General features: G+C 41.5%; 1 protein-coding gene across 4 annotated transcripts in view; it reads left to right on the top strand.

Annotated features, from left to right (window-relative positions):
* Positions 1-17,259, top strand: part of NAV2 (neuron navigator 2) — a 406,244-nt gene that overhangs the window by 222,655 nt on the left and 166,330 nt on the right. For 3 of the 4 annotated variants that reach the window (XM_019551622.1, XM_019551621.1, XM_019551619.1), the window contains exons 7-10: positions 1,311-2,424; positions 5,882-5,994; positions 12,734-12,842; positions 14,795-15,184. In XM_019551622.1, coding sequence (XP_019407167.1) covers positions 1,311-2,424; positions 5,882-5,994; positions 12,734-12,842; positions 14,795-15,184 — 1,726 coding nt within the window. Of the gene's footprint in view, positions 1-335; positions 577-1,310; positions 2,425-5,881; positions 5,995-12,733; positions 12,843-14,794; positions 15,185-17,259 lie in introns of those variants that run through there. The other variant, XM_019551620.1, reaches the window with a different exon arrangement.

Here is a 17,259-nt window from a genome sequence, read left to right as displayed (position 1 = left end):
AATTTTCCAGTTTCAGTTATGCAGTCTCTTTTTAAAAAAAAAAATCATCATTAATTCCTGCTGTCCCGTTTAGTACATAACAATGTGTAATGACTGTGAGTTTATTACAAAGGGATCTCTAACACTTGGATCTCCACTAAGTCATGAAGATGTATGTGCTTTAAATCTTCGGGTGGTCTGGTTTGGATCACACAAGTGAGGTTAACAGAGCTGTATCTTCTGAGAGCAGCTGAAAGTGAAGTAAAACAGTCCCTGTGTGGTTGCAGCGGTTCATGATTTACAGAACTGAATTCATAGTGCTGCTGAAAACGTACACTCTGCCCTGCTGTTGATTTTTAAATTAAAAAAGAGCAGCTCTATACACAGTTTACTTTATTGCTAGAGGGCAGGGAAATATAGGTAGAAGCCGTTAATCCCCAGCGGGCTGCTGGGCAGGCGAACAGTCGTGGATGACAAAAGTTAATTGGAAACATGAGCAGTTTAACAGAAAACACGTTGGTGATAATTGAGAGAATAACGTCTCCAGAAGAGAAACTTTGCAAAAAGAAACTTCAGGAGAGAAGTGGCCACTGATAGGTAAGTAAACGAGTATGACTTTGGATCTCTTTTTAGGCACTAAACTAGTCACTTAAGGAAAACAAGAAACATTCACAGAAGCTAAAGAAATAGGAGTTTGGGGCTTACCGGGAAAGGGTTTACAGTTACTGCCACTAGCTCATCTTACAGCTGGATTTAGTTATGAGATAAAGATGTATCATTTAGGTTCACTGCATGAGTAAGAGCATGATTGGTTTTATTTTTGCAGAATGGGTTTGCCTCTGTTTTTATGGATATGAAAATTTGAAACCATCCTTAATTGGAATAACTTCATTTTTTTTTCCCTTTCTCCATGCAGTATTTTAAAGATACTTGAGGTTTTTCTGAGAAGTGAACTTGGACAGCAGAGCTTTTGCTAAAAGCTGAGGGAAAGTCTTAGTTGGATAGAAGTGTCTGTGTTCATGCTAATGAAAATGCAGTGAAGACATATAGGACACTGAAACACATGCATTTTTTCCATGTTTAGGTTGATCCAGGAATGCTGCAAAATTGAATACATTTGAATGGTAGGAGTTTGTTGTTCTTTTGTTTCAGGGGATGAAAACAACAGAAGTCCTTCTTCATCATAACTGCTATAGTTTGTAATAACAATACCTCTCTTTCTTTGCTGATATTAGTAGTCTAAAGCACCTTTTCTTTTACCACAGAGAGAAGTTGTGGAGCTGTTTTAATACTGGGTGCTACTAAGTGTTTTTTTTTTCCTTCTTCCCCAGAGCCAGAAGACAGTACAGCCTCTCAGCCGACAGGAATGAATGAAAATGTACCATCTTCAGTTCAAAGCTGCAGCACTACAAATGCTGTTAGTTGCAATAACTCATCGGCCATACCCCAGCCCAGCTCTGCCGTTAAGCCCTGGCGCAGCAAGTCCCTTAGCGCTAAGCACACAGCCACGTCTTCCATGTTATCTGTAAAGCAGCCAGTGCCAGAGCCTCCCAAACCACCAACGGAAATGGTCAAAGCAACTCCTAATGGACAAAAATCCATGCTTGAGAAATTAAAACTCTTCAATAGCAAAGGAGGCTCCAAAGCAGGTGGGACAACCCTGGAAGGTTCAGGGTCTCGGGATAATAGCTGTGAAAGACTTGAGACACTTCCCAGCTTTGAGGAAAGTGAGGAGATTGATGCTTCAAACCGGAATGTGAATAATCCAGGACCAACATCCAGTAGTCCCAAAATTGCACTCAAGGGAATTGCACAAAGAACTTTTAGCCGCGCACTGACTAATAAGAAAAGTTCCCCAAAGGGCAGTGAGAAAGAGAAAGAGAAGCAGAAAGAGAAAGAAAAGGATACATGTAGAGACATGGTAAAAAGAACATCTGTAACGGAGAAGCTGGAAGTGAAAGAGGAGCCAAAAGAAGAACAGACAGCACCAGCTGCAACAGAGATGCCAAAAAAGTCCTCAAAGATTGCAAGCTTTATCCCTAAAGGAGGAAAGCTGAATAGTGCCAAGAAGGAGGCCTCTGCCCCTTCGCACAGTGGAATACCAAAACCAGGAATGAAAACCACCACAGGGAAATCCTCAAGTGCCCCAACTTCTTCAAAGGAAGGTGAGAGAAGCCGCAGTGGGAAACCTGGCTCAGGGCTCTCTCATCAGAAGACCCAACTAGACAGCAGGAATTCCAGTTCCACTTCAAGTTTAGCCTCCTCAGAAGGAAAAGGGATAGGAGGGGTATCTGCTCTTAGCAGCAGCAGCAGCACCCAAGCTGTCAGTGGGCCAGCTAGTACCACACAGACTACAGGAAGCAATACTGTGAGTGTTCAGCTACCTCATCCCCAACAGCAATACAGCCACCCGAACACTGCCACAGTTGCGCCGTTCATGTACAGGTAGGGTCAACTCCTCAAGTATAATGTTTTGCACTTGGTGTTTTTATAGGGAACTTCATTTATCATGTGGTTACTTGGGAATGCAAGTTAAAAGTTGTACAACAGCCACTTTAGTTCTACTGTTAGCACAAAGGCTGCTATGAAATAATTTAAAATATATTACAATTAAATTAAATAATCATAATCTGATTACATGACCTCATGCTCATGAAAACTTCTGCTATGCAGCTGTACCTAGCCTTCTGTCTGACTTTGGACTAACTTGGCCAACTGCCTCTCTCTCTCTCAAACTGTTGTCAAACTCGAAATTTATAGTATCCCTGAAAGTTAGGGAAGCAAAGAGTTGCTGTATCTCTGACAGAACGGTTTGAGAAAAGCTGATTCTGTAATATTAATGAATGGTATGTATGTAGTAGTGCTTGCATTTCAGGTGCAACGTTCCTTTTGTTCGACTGTGGCAGTAAGTTTAAAATCAGTTGGTAGAGCACAGCTAAACAGAGTAGCAGGAGGTCTTAAGCATAGTACCTCAGCAGGTATAATACCTCTAAAAATGTCTACTGTTTCTGACACTAGTTTTGTTTCACTGGTAGCTGCAATGTTAGGAGCTCTTCTGTAGGTGGCCAAAGCTGCCTTGGCCATTTTTAATATTTTGTTGATTATGCTGGTTTGATGTGTCATGGTGCTTTCCCAGTGCCAGAACATGTTCAGAAAATTCCTTTGGGCCTAGGAACAGAGGAGGAACATGACTGCTGCTCCATGCTTGTATTTGCTCCCCACTGAATGGGCTTTGCTTGGTTAGCAGGGGCAGAGTCAGGAGAGCTGCACCATAGTCCTAGTACCTCAACTGACCTTTAGTGAAAGTTCACGGAACAGTTCATATATTCAAGGAATCAAAAGGATTGCTTAGTGCTATATGGGAACATAACAAGGAAAGAAGGGCCAGAATGTCTTTTAGCCCCTGTCCCTATGCAGGCACATAAAAATAGGCCAGTGTGAATGATGAACCTGCTGAAAATACATGCTGTTATTAAATTATCCTTGGCACTAAAGAAAATTCATATTGAAGTTACTAATATTTCCATATTCACCTTGCTTCCCAATGTACTCTGTTCCTATCACTGTCACTACAGCATCTTACCATTGGTAGATAGTGGAATGCACCAAGAGTGTTTAGAACTCATTGAAGGTTGAACTCTTTATTGAGAGTTAGTGAGGGCCAGTGTCATTCAGAGGATTATAATACTGTAACTAAAGATAGAAAGAACTGGCTGTTCCTTTTTTTATTTCTACAAACATGAGTTCATATGACACTGGGTTGAAGACTGCTTATGAATATAATGTCCTATCAAAAGCCAAAATAAAACCGCTATAATAACCAACCTGATGCTCATCTCTGTTTAGTATTTTGAACAGAGATATCATCTGAGGCATGAAAACTGGGCTGATAAAATTTTTATAATCCTTGCAATATATTGATAGTCTTAAGGTAATATTTATTTGACATTTCAAAAGGCACAAAACAAGCTGCATAGTCTTGCCAGGGGAAGGAAGCTGTTCCAAACTTCAGAAAATATGTTTTACTTGCCAAGCCAGTGAAAGGTCAAAACTAAACGTGAAAGGCCCAAATGTATCATAATCATTTTCTAAGAGAGCAAAGTAAAAATATGCTTAATAAAATGGGCTCCAGCCATGAACAGTAAGTGACTATTTGCAAGTCCTGAAGAATATAAATTTGTAGCATCATTTTATGTTTTAGTGTCTAAACTTTCCTGTTAAATGTAAGGTTCAGCTGTTAAGGGCATATCTGTCTTTTCAATCTCAGGGTCACATCCTTTATAATACTAGTAGGTGCTTAGCATCGAGGATTTTATCTAAAGTTTCTTGATGTTAATGCATGGGCTTCCGCTGCCTAAGCCAAGAAGGGCAAAGCTATAGCAGATTAATCAACCTGGATCTGCAGGACAGGCTGCCATACTGAGCTGGGTTACAGCAGGAGCCTCAGGTTTGCTCTTGGCAATTCACTACCTTGGAATTCTTGGATATATATGGGTTTTTGGTTGTAGCAGTGTTTGTTTAAGGACATAGGCAGGCAAGGTTCTTTGGGAAGGTGTGACATCTTTTATTAGACGAACTGAGTAGTTGGGAAAAAGTTATTTGCAAGCTTTCGGGTGCAATCACCCTTCTTCAGGCATAGAAAGTCTCTGCTGTTCTGAGTCTTTGGTGTTTCTTGGAGTCTCAGAACAACAGAGATTTCCTATGACTGAAGAAGGGTGATTGCACCTGAAAGCTTGCCAAGGACTACTTTCCAGCTACTCAACTGGTCTAATAAAAGATATCACATCTACCCAAAGAACCTTGCTTGGATATATATGGCACCTTCCTCTGTCTGCAATCCCTACACAAGCAGCAATGTGTGTAGCTGGTAGCAAAGGAGATATGCTTGGTCTCTCCAAGCCAGGAGCAGATCCACCAACTTCACTACTTTGCAAGTATGCCAGATTTTACAAGAGGGTCTGTTGTAAATATCTCATTTTCTCTTATATTTTTAAATTAGAAAAGTAATTTGCTGTATGTTTCACATGGCTTTTCCAGTGATTCCAAAAATTGTATGTGGTTAAATATCTGCTAAACCCTCTATCTAGACACTGAGGTCGTGCACTTGGAGAGGTAGATTTCTAATCTTAATGCATTCCTAAAGTACAAAACTCAGTATAATTAGTCAAATAAAATGATCACAGTTTATGCTGATAACGTCTGAAAAATAAACTCTCATGAGAGCAAGTTTCATTCATTGATAGCTTCAGAACTTTGGAACATAGGCTGGGGTTGTGTAAAGGCAAAATAGTGCCGCTGGACACTTGGGGCAGTGGTGACTTCTGATTGCCACTGTGCTGCCAGTGTGATTGCACAGCTGCAACGCCAGTATTTCCCCTCTCCTCCCCAACCTGTAAGTCAGTGCCTGGGGCAGCTGGCCCAGTCACCCCACCCTAGGTATGCTACTGGGGTTGAGGATCATTTTATGCATTGGCTTATTTTCCAATGACAGCTGGTAGTGCTTCTAGTCAGCAAAGGGAATTCTGCACAGGTATACACAACCTACTTTTCATTTTATAGTGTAAGTTTTGCAGGTAGTTAATATCAGCATTTCAGACACAATGTGTGTTTCTGACTAGACTGTAGTTTTAGCTAAAACCCAAGTGTTTTAGAACCTTGTCTGAGGAACTGGAAACCTACAATTGATTATGAATATTTCATTTTTTCTTTACAGTTCAGTGCTTGTTTCCGTTTCTAGGACATAGCTCAACGTGGGACTAATGAATTATGTAGAGTCAGTCTGCTAGTATATTTTAGAGAGAAGGGCACAGTGGATGATGGCAGCTGCAGTTTTGTAGATGTTATATTTGTTTTATTTTTGGTTGTGAATGATTGCACATCTCTATTTTGTTTTGCCTTTAAGATCACAGACAGACACTGAAGGGAATGTAACGGCTGAGTCCAGCACCGGAGGGGTGAGCATGGATTCTGCCCTTTACACTAAAACTGGACAGCCTGGTCTTGAAGACCTTTCAGGTAGGTCTTGGAATACCACTAGTTAACTTTATCCCTCAATTATATAAATGAATATGGGCTAAATAGAGTTTAGCTGAAACCACTGGCTCCTTCTTTCAAGAGAAGTGAAGCTAGTGCCTTATTTTCCTAGTGCCTAGTGCGTATTCCTAGTGCCTTATTTTTGACAAGTTCTGATAATTCAGTTGGTTCTTCAGAAATAGTAACTGAGGAAATATTGGACTTTTGGACAACAATATGCTGAGCACTACAACCATTGCACTGAAATCATTATGAGTTGAGGGTAATTAGCATCTTCCTAGAGATCTCAAGGAGCCAACTCTGAAATTTGTTCCCTTTCATCCATCATTCATTCATATTCAATCTAAGTAATTTGAGAAATTGTGTCCTTTGGTTCTATTTACTGAATTTCCCAGATTTATAATTAAAGCATAAAGAAATGGGGGTTAAGTCTGAAATTCTAACAATTTCAGATTTATCATAAATCAATAACTGCCTAGGCTACATCTGTAAAAAAAAATAAAAATAAAAAACGAAGTAGAGATCCTTCCCACATTCATCAGTTTGATGACTAAATTACTGGAATAATGTCTTTACTGAATTCAGAAAAGTAAAATGAACTTTTGGCTTACTGCTGTTCATTTTATACAAACCAGTGCACACACGCTGTAATCAATTGTGATTAGGATGCTATGGGTTGTAAAGTAATGAATGTGTTTTTATGTGTTCTGAAATTCATGCCACTGAAGAAATAGCTGCTTATTAGCAACATACTCACAGCTACTTTTAAGCTTAACAATAATAACCAAGGCATTTATTTTGTTTTTGCAACCAAGAGCCCCTCTACCCCTGCATTGAAAGGTGTGATGAGATCTAATGTGCGATCCCACAATTGTACTTCCTGGTGTGCATGGCAAAAGGCACAACTGTGGGACCATGCATTAGATCCCACCATGCCTTACCGCCAGTGCAGGGAGAACCTGGGGTCACGATCCCAGGCTCCCCCTGCACTGGGTTTCACAGCTGTGAGCAGTGGGGACACCATTCCCCACACTACCCCGACAACGAGCCCCACAGCCAATATTGCTGTGGGGCCTGCAGCAGGGGAAGCACCAGGAACATTGCCCCTGCTGTGAGCATCATCGGCTGTGGGACTAACAGTGGGGGGAGCATGGGGCATGTGGCATACTTGTACTGCTGTGAGCCCCATACCCCATGAGCATCACAATGGACATCACACATTCTCCCCTGCTATGAAACCTGCAGCAAATATTGGCCATGGGGCTTGCAGTAGTGACAACATTCTCCCACTGCCCCCATTGCAAGCCCAGCACCTCCTCAGGCTCACAGCAGAAGCAGCTTTCTTCCCACTGTCCCTCCTGTGAGCCCCACAACTGAAGATGCTGTCCCTGCTGCAACCCCCGCAGCCGAGGAGACTTGCCAAGGGCAGCATTCTTCCTGCTGCAAGTCCCAAACACTGTCACCAGTGGGTGGTGCACCCTTGTGGCTGGAAATCTCTCAGTTGATGGGGTTCCCAGCCACAGGGGAGCGCTTGGCCACACGTCCAATTGATGGAGTGATTAGTACAAGCTATAAAATTATTACATAGTTTCTGTGCAATAACTTTGTAGTTTATTGCTTGTTTTATCATGCCATTCATTGGTTGAACACGTAGCTTGGTCACAAATTAAGGTGTGATTATTACCTGGTTAATTAATTCAGTATAATGTTTAGTTTTATTAGAAATTACAGTTGTGCTGGTGAATCTTTGGAGTGCTCTCATCTTTTTACCCGTGTATTTTTAGGGATGTGCGTGTGTGTTTAATAATCTAATCATTTCTTTGAAAGATCTTGTGCTTGGAATTACACTGTGCTGTTCCTATCTTGTTAGTCTATGCAACTTCCAGTGTAATTGCTTGGGACTGGTCATCCTGCTTAGGAAGTCATGAAGCTAAAACTCTTACAACTTGGATTAATTTCATATTCCATTATATATTCTGCCTCTGCCACATTTATACCTGCATTTAGGTGTTCTGGTGGCCGAGCTAAAACACAGAGTTAGTGGTGAGGAAGAGAGTGGAGGAAATACATGCATGTTTGCATCTGCATATATAATTTATGTATACATTAATTAAATATTAAACAGATAAGTAGCACTAGCATTATGGTCTTGGAGAGCATTCATATATATATGATATATGGAGGTCATATATATAAATATGGAAGATAGTGCATTGCTGTATAGGTTGTGGGATTGAGTATTGGCCTGCTTGTATGATTTTTGTTTTTTTCCCCAGTGCTGTCATTGCATTACTTTGAGCATAGCAGCCTGGATATCCATCAGTTCTCCTTGCTGTGAAATGGGAATGATACCTAGCTTACATAGGAGTTTTAGTCTTTAATGGAAAACATAAGTGCATATTGTTATTATTTTACTAATATGTATTGTTTTGAGATCAAAAATATACCTGACAGTGGGACAACCTATAGATCATCAAATACAGGAGATTGAAAGAGGCAAATTTTCAAAGATAAATTTAACAGGCATTGGTAAATCCATTAAGAAGAAGTAAGGAAAAACCAACAAACAAAACTGTTCTTCACCCAAAAAGAAAGAGAAAATATAATAAGCATATGGCAGACTATGGAGTCTCTTATTATCTCCATATAGGCATGTAACAATCATTGATGTTATTGGCTCGCATGTGCATATGAAGAGGAAAGAAAATACATGTGGAAAAGTTTAAACAATTTGCAGGCAATATTTACTAAATATTCACAACGAGAATAATCTCTATGTCAAAAAAGCAATTAATTTTTTATCTAACTTAAGTGAATATTCTTGTGGAACATCTGTTTACTTCTACAAAGGACCTTTATAATATCTGTCTGAGTATGACTTTGTGCTGAGAAAAACATTGCCTCCAATTTAGTTTTGTAAGTGAGCCTCTCAAAGCACATAACTTCAACTATTTTCATTTTAGCTAAGCCTCTTATCTGTGTTCTTAATAGCTTATCTTCCATTTACTTTCCTATCTATGGAAGAAATGATCTGTGAAAGAGCACCACAACCCTTTATCAGGCCTTAGTCTTATAAATATTTTAATGTTCTTTGGCACTTTAGTAATATTTAGACCAGTAAATATATGCAAACTTTTTCCTTCCCGGGGTCTCTATGGATTGGGGAGCTGAGTTTGTTAGGTTGCCATTTCCAATCTAGCTGAGGCTGGAAGTCCTATTTATCTGATGGTTGGGTGGTCTATGTGTAGGGACCTACCAAATTCGTGGGCTCTGGTGGCTGATTACAAGGCTGTAACATGGCTGGGGCCCCTGATTTCATGGCCGTATCACAGTCAGGGCTGCCATTTTGAAGGTGGAGCAAAGCGCCCCTTCCCCTCCCCCATGCCTCTAGCTGAGGGGCACCAAAAGTCCCACCCTCCCAGGCATTGATTGAAAGCCCTACCTCAGGTGGGCAAAATATGGCCTTTGGGCTGGATCCGGGCCACCAGGTGACTGGATCCAGCCCACAGCTGCCCCTGTGGCACTCCACATGGGGCCATAACTGCCCACTTGCACCATGACAGCCTGCACCATGCTCCTACCAGTCCCTGCTGGTCCAGGCCCCAGACAGTGTGCAGCTTCTGCCAGGGCTGTTCCTGATGCAGCTGCAGCCAGGTGCTGCTCTGTGCCCCCCACCTCCAGTAGTGGTTCCTGCTTTTGATCTTGCTCCTGCTGTGCCATGCTGCACTGTGCCAGGCGAGTAGTTTCAGCTGGGTAGCTCCCACCAAAGGACATGAGGCTCCGGCTTCAGCTCCTGGGTGCTAGCTCCTGGGTGCCAGATCTGGAGCTCCCGGGTGCCAGATCTGGCCAAGCCCCTCTCGCTCACACTGGGGCAGCCAACACTAAACTCCCATTGGTGCCTCCAGCCTGGCCAGGAGCTGGTGTGTGCCAGCTGCTTCCAGTTCCAGGATTTGGAGCTAAGCCCCTGTGTGCCTACTGAGAGTGGCACAGGGCAGCACAGCAGAAGCAAGAGGAGGAGCTGGTGGTGGAGGTGGGAGGTACAGCGCAGCACCTGGCAGGCTGCAGCTGCACAGGGAACAGCCTACTGGAAGCTGCTTATGCCCCTGCTGCACCATGCCATACTGCACCATGGCATTCTAGGTGGGCAGGTGGGCAAGCAGCTTCAGCCAAGGGGCTCCTGGCACACTGCCAGGGCTCTGGGTTCAGCTCCTGGCTGCCTCCCAGGGGCTGGAGCTGGAGTCCCATGTGCTGGGGCAGGAGCAGGAGCAGCTTCCAGCCAGCTGTTCCCAGAAGCAGCCTCTCCTCTTGCTCCTGCTGCACTGTGTCATGCCACTCCCAGCAGGCGCATGGCGGTCTGGCTCCAAATCCTGAAACTGGAGGCAGGGGGCGCACAGCAGCACCTGGCTGGGCTATAGGCACTAGTAGGAGGAGTGTGGCATGGGCTGCTACGCCACAAGCAAGTGGGGCTCGGCCCCACGTGGAGTCCCATAGGGGCAGCATGGACCACACTGCCTGGAGAACTCTGCTGCATGCACTTTCCACCCTCCCCCTCACCCGTTCACACACCATGCCAGCACCCCAGAGGGTGCAGCACACTGTCTCCCTCCGCTTCAGGAGAAGGGGACTTTTGGTGGGGTAGTCTGCCTTTTTTTTCTCACTTTGCCCCCTTCCCCCTCCCCCTGCCATTCTAGAAGACAGCTTTTTGCCAGCTGTTTGCTGGCTTTTTGAACATAGCCAGTTCCCCATGGAAAAGCACAGGGAACTGGCTGTTTCTCAGGAGACAGTCAATTAAACAATTTCCATGAAATGATATATTTGTTAGGTCCGACTCCCTATCTATGTGAAATGCATTGTTAGTGTCAATATGAATTTCGCATATTGAAAAATGTCATGAACATGCTCCTCCAGCCTTGTCCTTTCTGAGACAGACAACAAGGGATCAATTAAGGCCTGTCTATATTGTGGTGGGAGGAAGTAGCTGTTCCAGAGCTGGAAGTTCATTAGTGGGGCTACTGTGGGCTTGTCCCCAGTGCCTACTTTCAAGCCTTCCATCAGGCCTGAGTGTGCAGATGCTGGAGATGAGTTTGAAGCAGTCCCATTATTGATCCTTTGGTGCTGGAACATGTCAGCAGACTCAGTTGGGTACAGTTTGGCATGCTCGTTTCCAACCTGCCTGAAACCTATTGTCACCCTGGTACAGACAGACCTAATTGCATGTCTTCCCTTTTTCAGAAAGATTCATATTCACCCATAGGTGATGTGTGTGTAGGGGGGAGTATGGGGGGGGACACATGCCCCACCCTCAGATTGGCCACCTTTGAAGCTGCCGCTGGCTTTTCTGGGCAGTCACCACTCACCCCTCACTCTCACCTCGCATCTGACACAGCCGGCAGCGTCTGCAGGCAGTCCCCACTCACCACTCTTCTCCCTCCCCCTGCCCCCCACCACCAACACCAACACTGGCGGCTGTAGGAGGTCCCCACTCGCCGCCATGGTGCCCCCAGTTTTGGGAGGCACGAGTCATTCATGTATTCACCCAATCCATGGTCTGTCTTCTCTTCCCTAGAATGGTACATCTTAGGCAGGTCTGCAGCATGTTGATGGGCTAACATGGAGAAGTTTGAATTCTGCTACCATGAGAGGCCTTTGTTCTCAGGGAAGGATTTTTTTTTTTTAACAAAATAGCAAAAGTTTGGAGACTGATTAATCCATCATTACCATTTAAAATTTCTGATTTATGCAATGTGTGGACAGCCATCTAAACTAGCAGTTTTGTAGATTAGTTCATTTCACAGTGTCATGGTAGCTTTTAGGGGAAAGGGGCTGCTTATTTAAAGAATGTGCAAGACTGAAGTATAATAAAAAAAATGGCTAAATTTGATGTATTAAGTATTTTGCCAGTTAGATGTTGGTTGTATACTGGAATAAGATTATTTCCTTCTGTGAAAAGAACCTAGTTTAATGAGCAGAGTTGTTTCTGATACATTCTCTGGAGGCTTTCTATTTCAGTTTACATGCGTACAATATGCACAATGGAACCATTAAGAATCATAAGTCACTTCTTTTCAACACTGAAGGAGCTAAATAGATAACATACAGCTGAGTTAGCAACCTGAAGTGGTTTTTTAATTGATTGCAGAGACAGGCAAGCAGAAATAAATTCCATTGAGGCCACTGGAAGTGCGTTTTTGTTTTCTTTTGTGTTGTTTTGTAGTTCTTTTGTAGTTAAAAACAGGAAAAACATTGTTTTCAAATGGACCTTTTTAAAATAATACCAAGGAATTAAAAGCACAAGTAATTCTTAAGTAAAAGATAGGAAAGTAAGTGTGGCACTAGGAACAGAAATAATACATAGTTTGCCTTTGAATATTGTTTTTCTAATTTTGGAAAGTTTTCTATGATGTTGGCTCCTACACTGTTGAAAGATAGCTGCAACGTGGCCACCTGAATGTGTTGCAGGCCTGAAAATTATTCTGAGCTCCCACCAAAAAGCAAGCAAGCAAACAGAAGGACCTTCTGCATGAATGGAATTTGCCCAATGGGAGTCGCTCTCCAATGGATATCTAACATCATATTCTCTTTATAAATAATATATAAGTTACATAAAGGCAGGAATTTGTACTTGACTTAGACCCATGAAGAGATGGTGGTTCATCCCATGTGCTATTGCCAGTTAATATAGGTTATTTCTTTATCTTTTAATTTTCTTTTCCATTTTTAGGGGAGGATCCAGAAACGCGTCGCTTGCGAACTGTGAAGAACATTGCTGATCTTCGACAGAACTTAGAGGAGACGATGTCCAGCTTACGGGGAACCCAGGTTACTCACAGGTAATGGCATGAATTGCTCCTGTATTAGGACAGTGAAAAATCTGTGTCCTGGTATTATTGATCCAAAATTTGGCTGGGTTATGCTTCTGGAAGATGATTAATGCTGACAATGGCGGAAATTAAGTTGACTAAGTATTTATTGTGCTTTTCTTCTTTTTATGGAAAGCAGAGATTCTAAACCTTGTTCAGTACCTATCAAGATTTATGAGGAGTAACTGATGGTGGTGGAGAAAGCATGCTGCTTGTATATAGAAGCACAATCATAGAAAGAGCTGTGTTCTGTAAATGCATTAGGTGATGTTTGAATTGATGTGTACAAAAGTTACTATTTAAAATGTTACTTCGGTTTACTCATGAGCGACTTTAATGTATTTCCCCCAGATCTATAATATTCTGTTTAAACAAGCAGGTGAACTGTGTTTGACCTGCTTGATAAAGTGCATAACTTGAATTCCTGACTGGCCTTTGGACAAACAAATCTTTCTAATATTATTAGTTATGTACATGTATAACTTTTTTTAGTCAAGCAATATTTAGAAATCTCCAGTAATATTTAAACTATGCTTCAGATAAACAAAAGCGGTTATTGCATTTGAACACACTCTGAGACTGATCTTGTTTAAGTGTCCAAAGGGAGGTTTAGGAGAATATGATGTTTGGCAATGTGAAGGGCCTGATCCTGCATAGTGCTCATAGAATTAGCAGCTGAAGGTTTGTAGCTTGGCTTTGTATCTAAAGTGAAGGTAGGACCTGCACAGATGAACTCCCAGTGCATCTGTTTTCCTTGTCAAATTTTAATTAATGTGACAGCTCATTATGAATTAATTACTGTAACCACAGGATCATGAGGCCAGCTTTTGTTTTCAGAAGGCTTACTGTACTGTGAGTAGTCTAAGCCCATTTTATCTATATTAACAGATGAAGGTAACGGTGTGTCAATTCAGTGGGAAAGATAATCAGTGGTTGACTTGGAGAGGAGCAACTGAAACTGTGAATTTGGAAAAAAAACCCCAAGAAGGCTGCGCTAGGATTTGTAATGAAAGGGAAGGAGCTTACTTACCCACATAGGCATGTAGAATATAGGGTGTGGGTCAATATGAGTCTTGCCAGACATTTTATTTAGTAGTCAACAGATAAAATGCATTTGTAAACCAAAGTATTGTATAAACATATATAAAATCTTAAGAGTTCTGAAAAAATTAGGCAGTTATCCTGATTTTCATATTTCTGCGTTTTACTTATTAGTTAAAAAGGTGGCTGATGGGTTGTTGGCTGAAGCTTTGCTAACCTAATTGGGATATTTGTTGAGTGCAGTTAGGAAGGAGAATACAGTTCATAAAAATAGCAGCTCAGAATCAAAAGGTATTCTTTTAATCGGCTTAATAGCCTAATCCCCTTGCCTGGAATAGTGAAAACATCTACTGTGTTTAGCTTTGACTGAGAGGGAGAAATATGCTTGGATACTAGGAATAATCCCTGGCAAAAACCCCCTAACATTTTTCTACCTGCCCTTCTTCAACACTACAAGATAATCATTTGGTGACTTGGCAGGGGGGCTCTTTATTTTAGAGTAGAGCATGAACTGCATAATATATGAGCATGTTTCAGAAACTAGCAGCAAAATAGCTGCCTATGTTGTATGTGTACAACAAAGTGATAAACTAGGCAGCAGTGGGGAGCACTGAGGCAGCAATGTCAAACACACTCATCATTTATAACTATATAAAGAAGTGATGTGGTCCAGTAAATGATTGTTGCACCACAATTTTTTTTATTTTGAAATCGCTGTTACTTTCTGAAACACATTTGTACTTCTGTTGTGTCACTTGCATTTGAAAACTCTGTCAGTATTTGGAAACCAAATTTTCCATGATACATGAAAACCTTCACTGGAACTCTTATGCTTCTGTATGACATAAGTGCAGATTGAATTCAATGTTTTATTTTTCAAGCACATTGGAGACTACATTTGACACCAATGTCACAACTGAAATAAGTGGTCGCAGTATTCTCAGCTTGACGGGAAGACCAACGCCTTTATCATGGAGACTTGGACAGTCAAGTCCCCGCCTTCAGGCAGGTGATGCTCCATCGATGGGAAATGGATATCCGCCAAGAGCTAATGCAAGCCGTTTCATCAATGCTGAGTCTGGGCGTTATATGTATTCAGCACCTTTGAGGAGACAGCTAGCAACCCGTGGTAGTAACGTTTGCCACGTGGACATCTCAGACAAGGCTGGTGATGAAATAGATCTTGAAGGCATCAGCATGGATGCCACTGGCTATATGAGCGATGGTGATGTTCTGAGCAAGAATATAAGAACTGATGACATTACAAGTGGGTAAGTATATGTAATTCGCTTTTAAATACTATGCATAATGGTACAGTAGAACCAAGGTCATATCCAAGTGGTCACAACCTACTTGATTCATAGCAAGTTGTCAAATTAGGAAGAAGCCACTTAGCTGTCTGCTGTGGTTTTTACTTCAAAGGGTACTGCTTTTCCACTCAGCTAGAGCTCATCAGCCTTTGTGTGCAGCTGATTGGAGAAATGGCTGTGAAATACAAGCCATGGGAAACAGCTGGAGCACTTCAGTGTTCCCTCACAGCTGTTCACTGTGGCTCTGTATATGCCCAGTTAATTTGGGAGCCCTTATGTTTTCTGGCAGGGTTAGGAACCTAATCTTGCAAAGTGTCTGGGTTCTACTGTACTCAAATCCCAGCACTATTTGAAGTGGAACAATATTGGTAATCTTTGGTCACTGTTTAAAGGTAGCAAATATATTGTGCATGTTTTAATATGATTTGGAGAGCAGGTTTCCAGCCATATTTTAACAAGGTGGTGGTTAGGGTCTTACCCAGTGCTTCACAAACTTTTCCTCAGCATGATCCCATTTATGGGCCCATTTACTCAGCACAACCCCATTTCCTCAGCATGGCCCCTCTCTCCCAACCCACAGCACCCCAACCCCATGAACCCCATTTGGGGTTGCGACCCATGGTTTGGGAACTGTTGGTCTTACCTATGCTGTTACTTTCTTATTTTTAAGTGTACTGCTGCTTAGGTAAACTACAAACCTAAGCTTAGACCAGTTGCTGGGAGAATCATTTTCATGGAATGCTTGATATGAAAGGTCCAGATGAAACCTTACATTTAGAAATATAAAAAAGTTGTTTGGAAAAAAAAATACCCAGCCTTTTTTGGAGCTCCTTAAAAGTTTTGTTCTGAGTTTAAACTGAAGTTTATATGAGGGAGAAGAAGAGGGTTATATTTTAAATGAACTGTTCACATATTTCTAATGTTTGCAGTCTGTATATATGTGTTGATCTCTGTGGCTCCAAATCAACAATGCATCACTAAAAATTGCGTAAATGATCCTTAATTCCCCTGAAGTCATTGAAACTTAAGGATATGTTTTAGTATGTTCCTGAATAGTAACAGACTTGTGCAGATCTTTCAGGGCCAATAGTATCCAAAACCAAAGGCCAACTGCAGCATTCATTGTCTCCACAAGATGGTGAACTTGAGGCACTTTTACACTGCAACATATCCTGCTTTCTGAACTTTGAACAGAAAGTCCATCTGTTTTAAGTTCACTAGGAAGATGTCTGTTTACATTCAGTGCAAGTGAAAAATATTTTAGTATGCAAAATAAAAATGTACACGCAGATGAAAGTGCAGAAGTACAAATTGATGGACAGTTATTTAAATTAGCAAGATTTTAGGTCAACATTTCACCATTCCTTTGGCTAGCAAAATCATTTTTTTCATTGTTCATATGCATCAACATTTGATTGATGATAAGATAAAAAGTCATTGAACTGAAAATGGCAATTTTCCTATAACTGGTCTTTTTCTTTTTTGGCAATATTACATCCTTGCTTTTCCTTAACATTTTTAGTAGTGTTTATTCTAACAATGCATTAGGCCAAAAATTTAGAGTTTCTAAATGAAACAGAAAGCTAGAATACTGTTTATATGCTAATGGGTCCATTATTACATTGGAAGCATTAATTCACTCTGTTCTTTTTGAGAGTTTGGGAGTTTTACTCTCTTTTATTTTTTAAGAGAGTTTTGTAATAAAACAACCCATTGGGAAAAATATATGGAGATAATGGCATGAAGTTTCCCATGTTATATGAAGAATCTGCAGCTTTTATAATGAAAACACATACTTTACTAAAATGGCCTACGTAGTCACAACATAAAGCAGCTTGTACCTGTGTTTTTCATTTGTAGTGCTAACAATGACTGATTTTCCTGAGGGCATATGATCGTCACTCTAAATTTCTCTTGTAAAATTGACTAAGAGAGGGAAAATGAGTTTGAATCATTATGAAAGACTTGAAGCAGGGTCTGTTAAGGCTCTAGCTTATGAATATAATATGAACATAATATGAAAGGACAGGCAGGTT

The sequence above is a fragment of the Crocodylus porosus genome, unplaced genomic scaffold (genome assembly GCF_001723895.1).
Source record: "Crocodylus porosus isolate Cpor-Errol unplaced genomic scaffold, CroPor_comp1, whole genome shotgun sequence".
NCBI lineage: Eukaryota > Metazoa > Chordata > Crocodylia > Crocodylidae > Crocodylus > Crocodylus porosus.
Note: the sequence above shows the minus strand (reverse complement) of the source record. Positions and strands in the feature narration are given on the sequence as shown.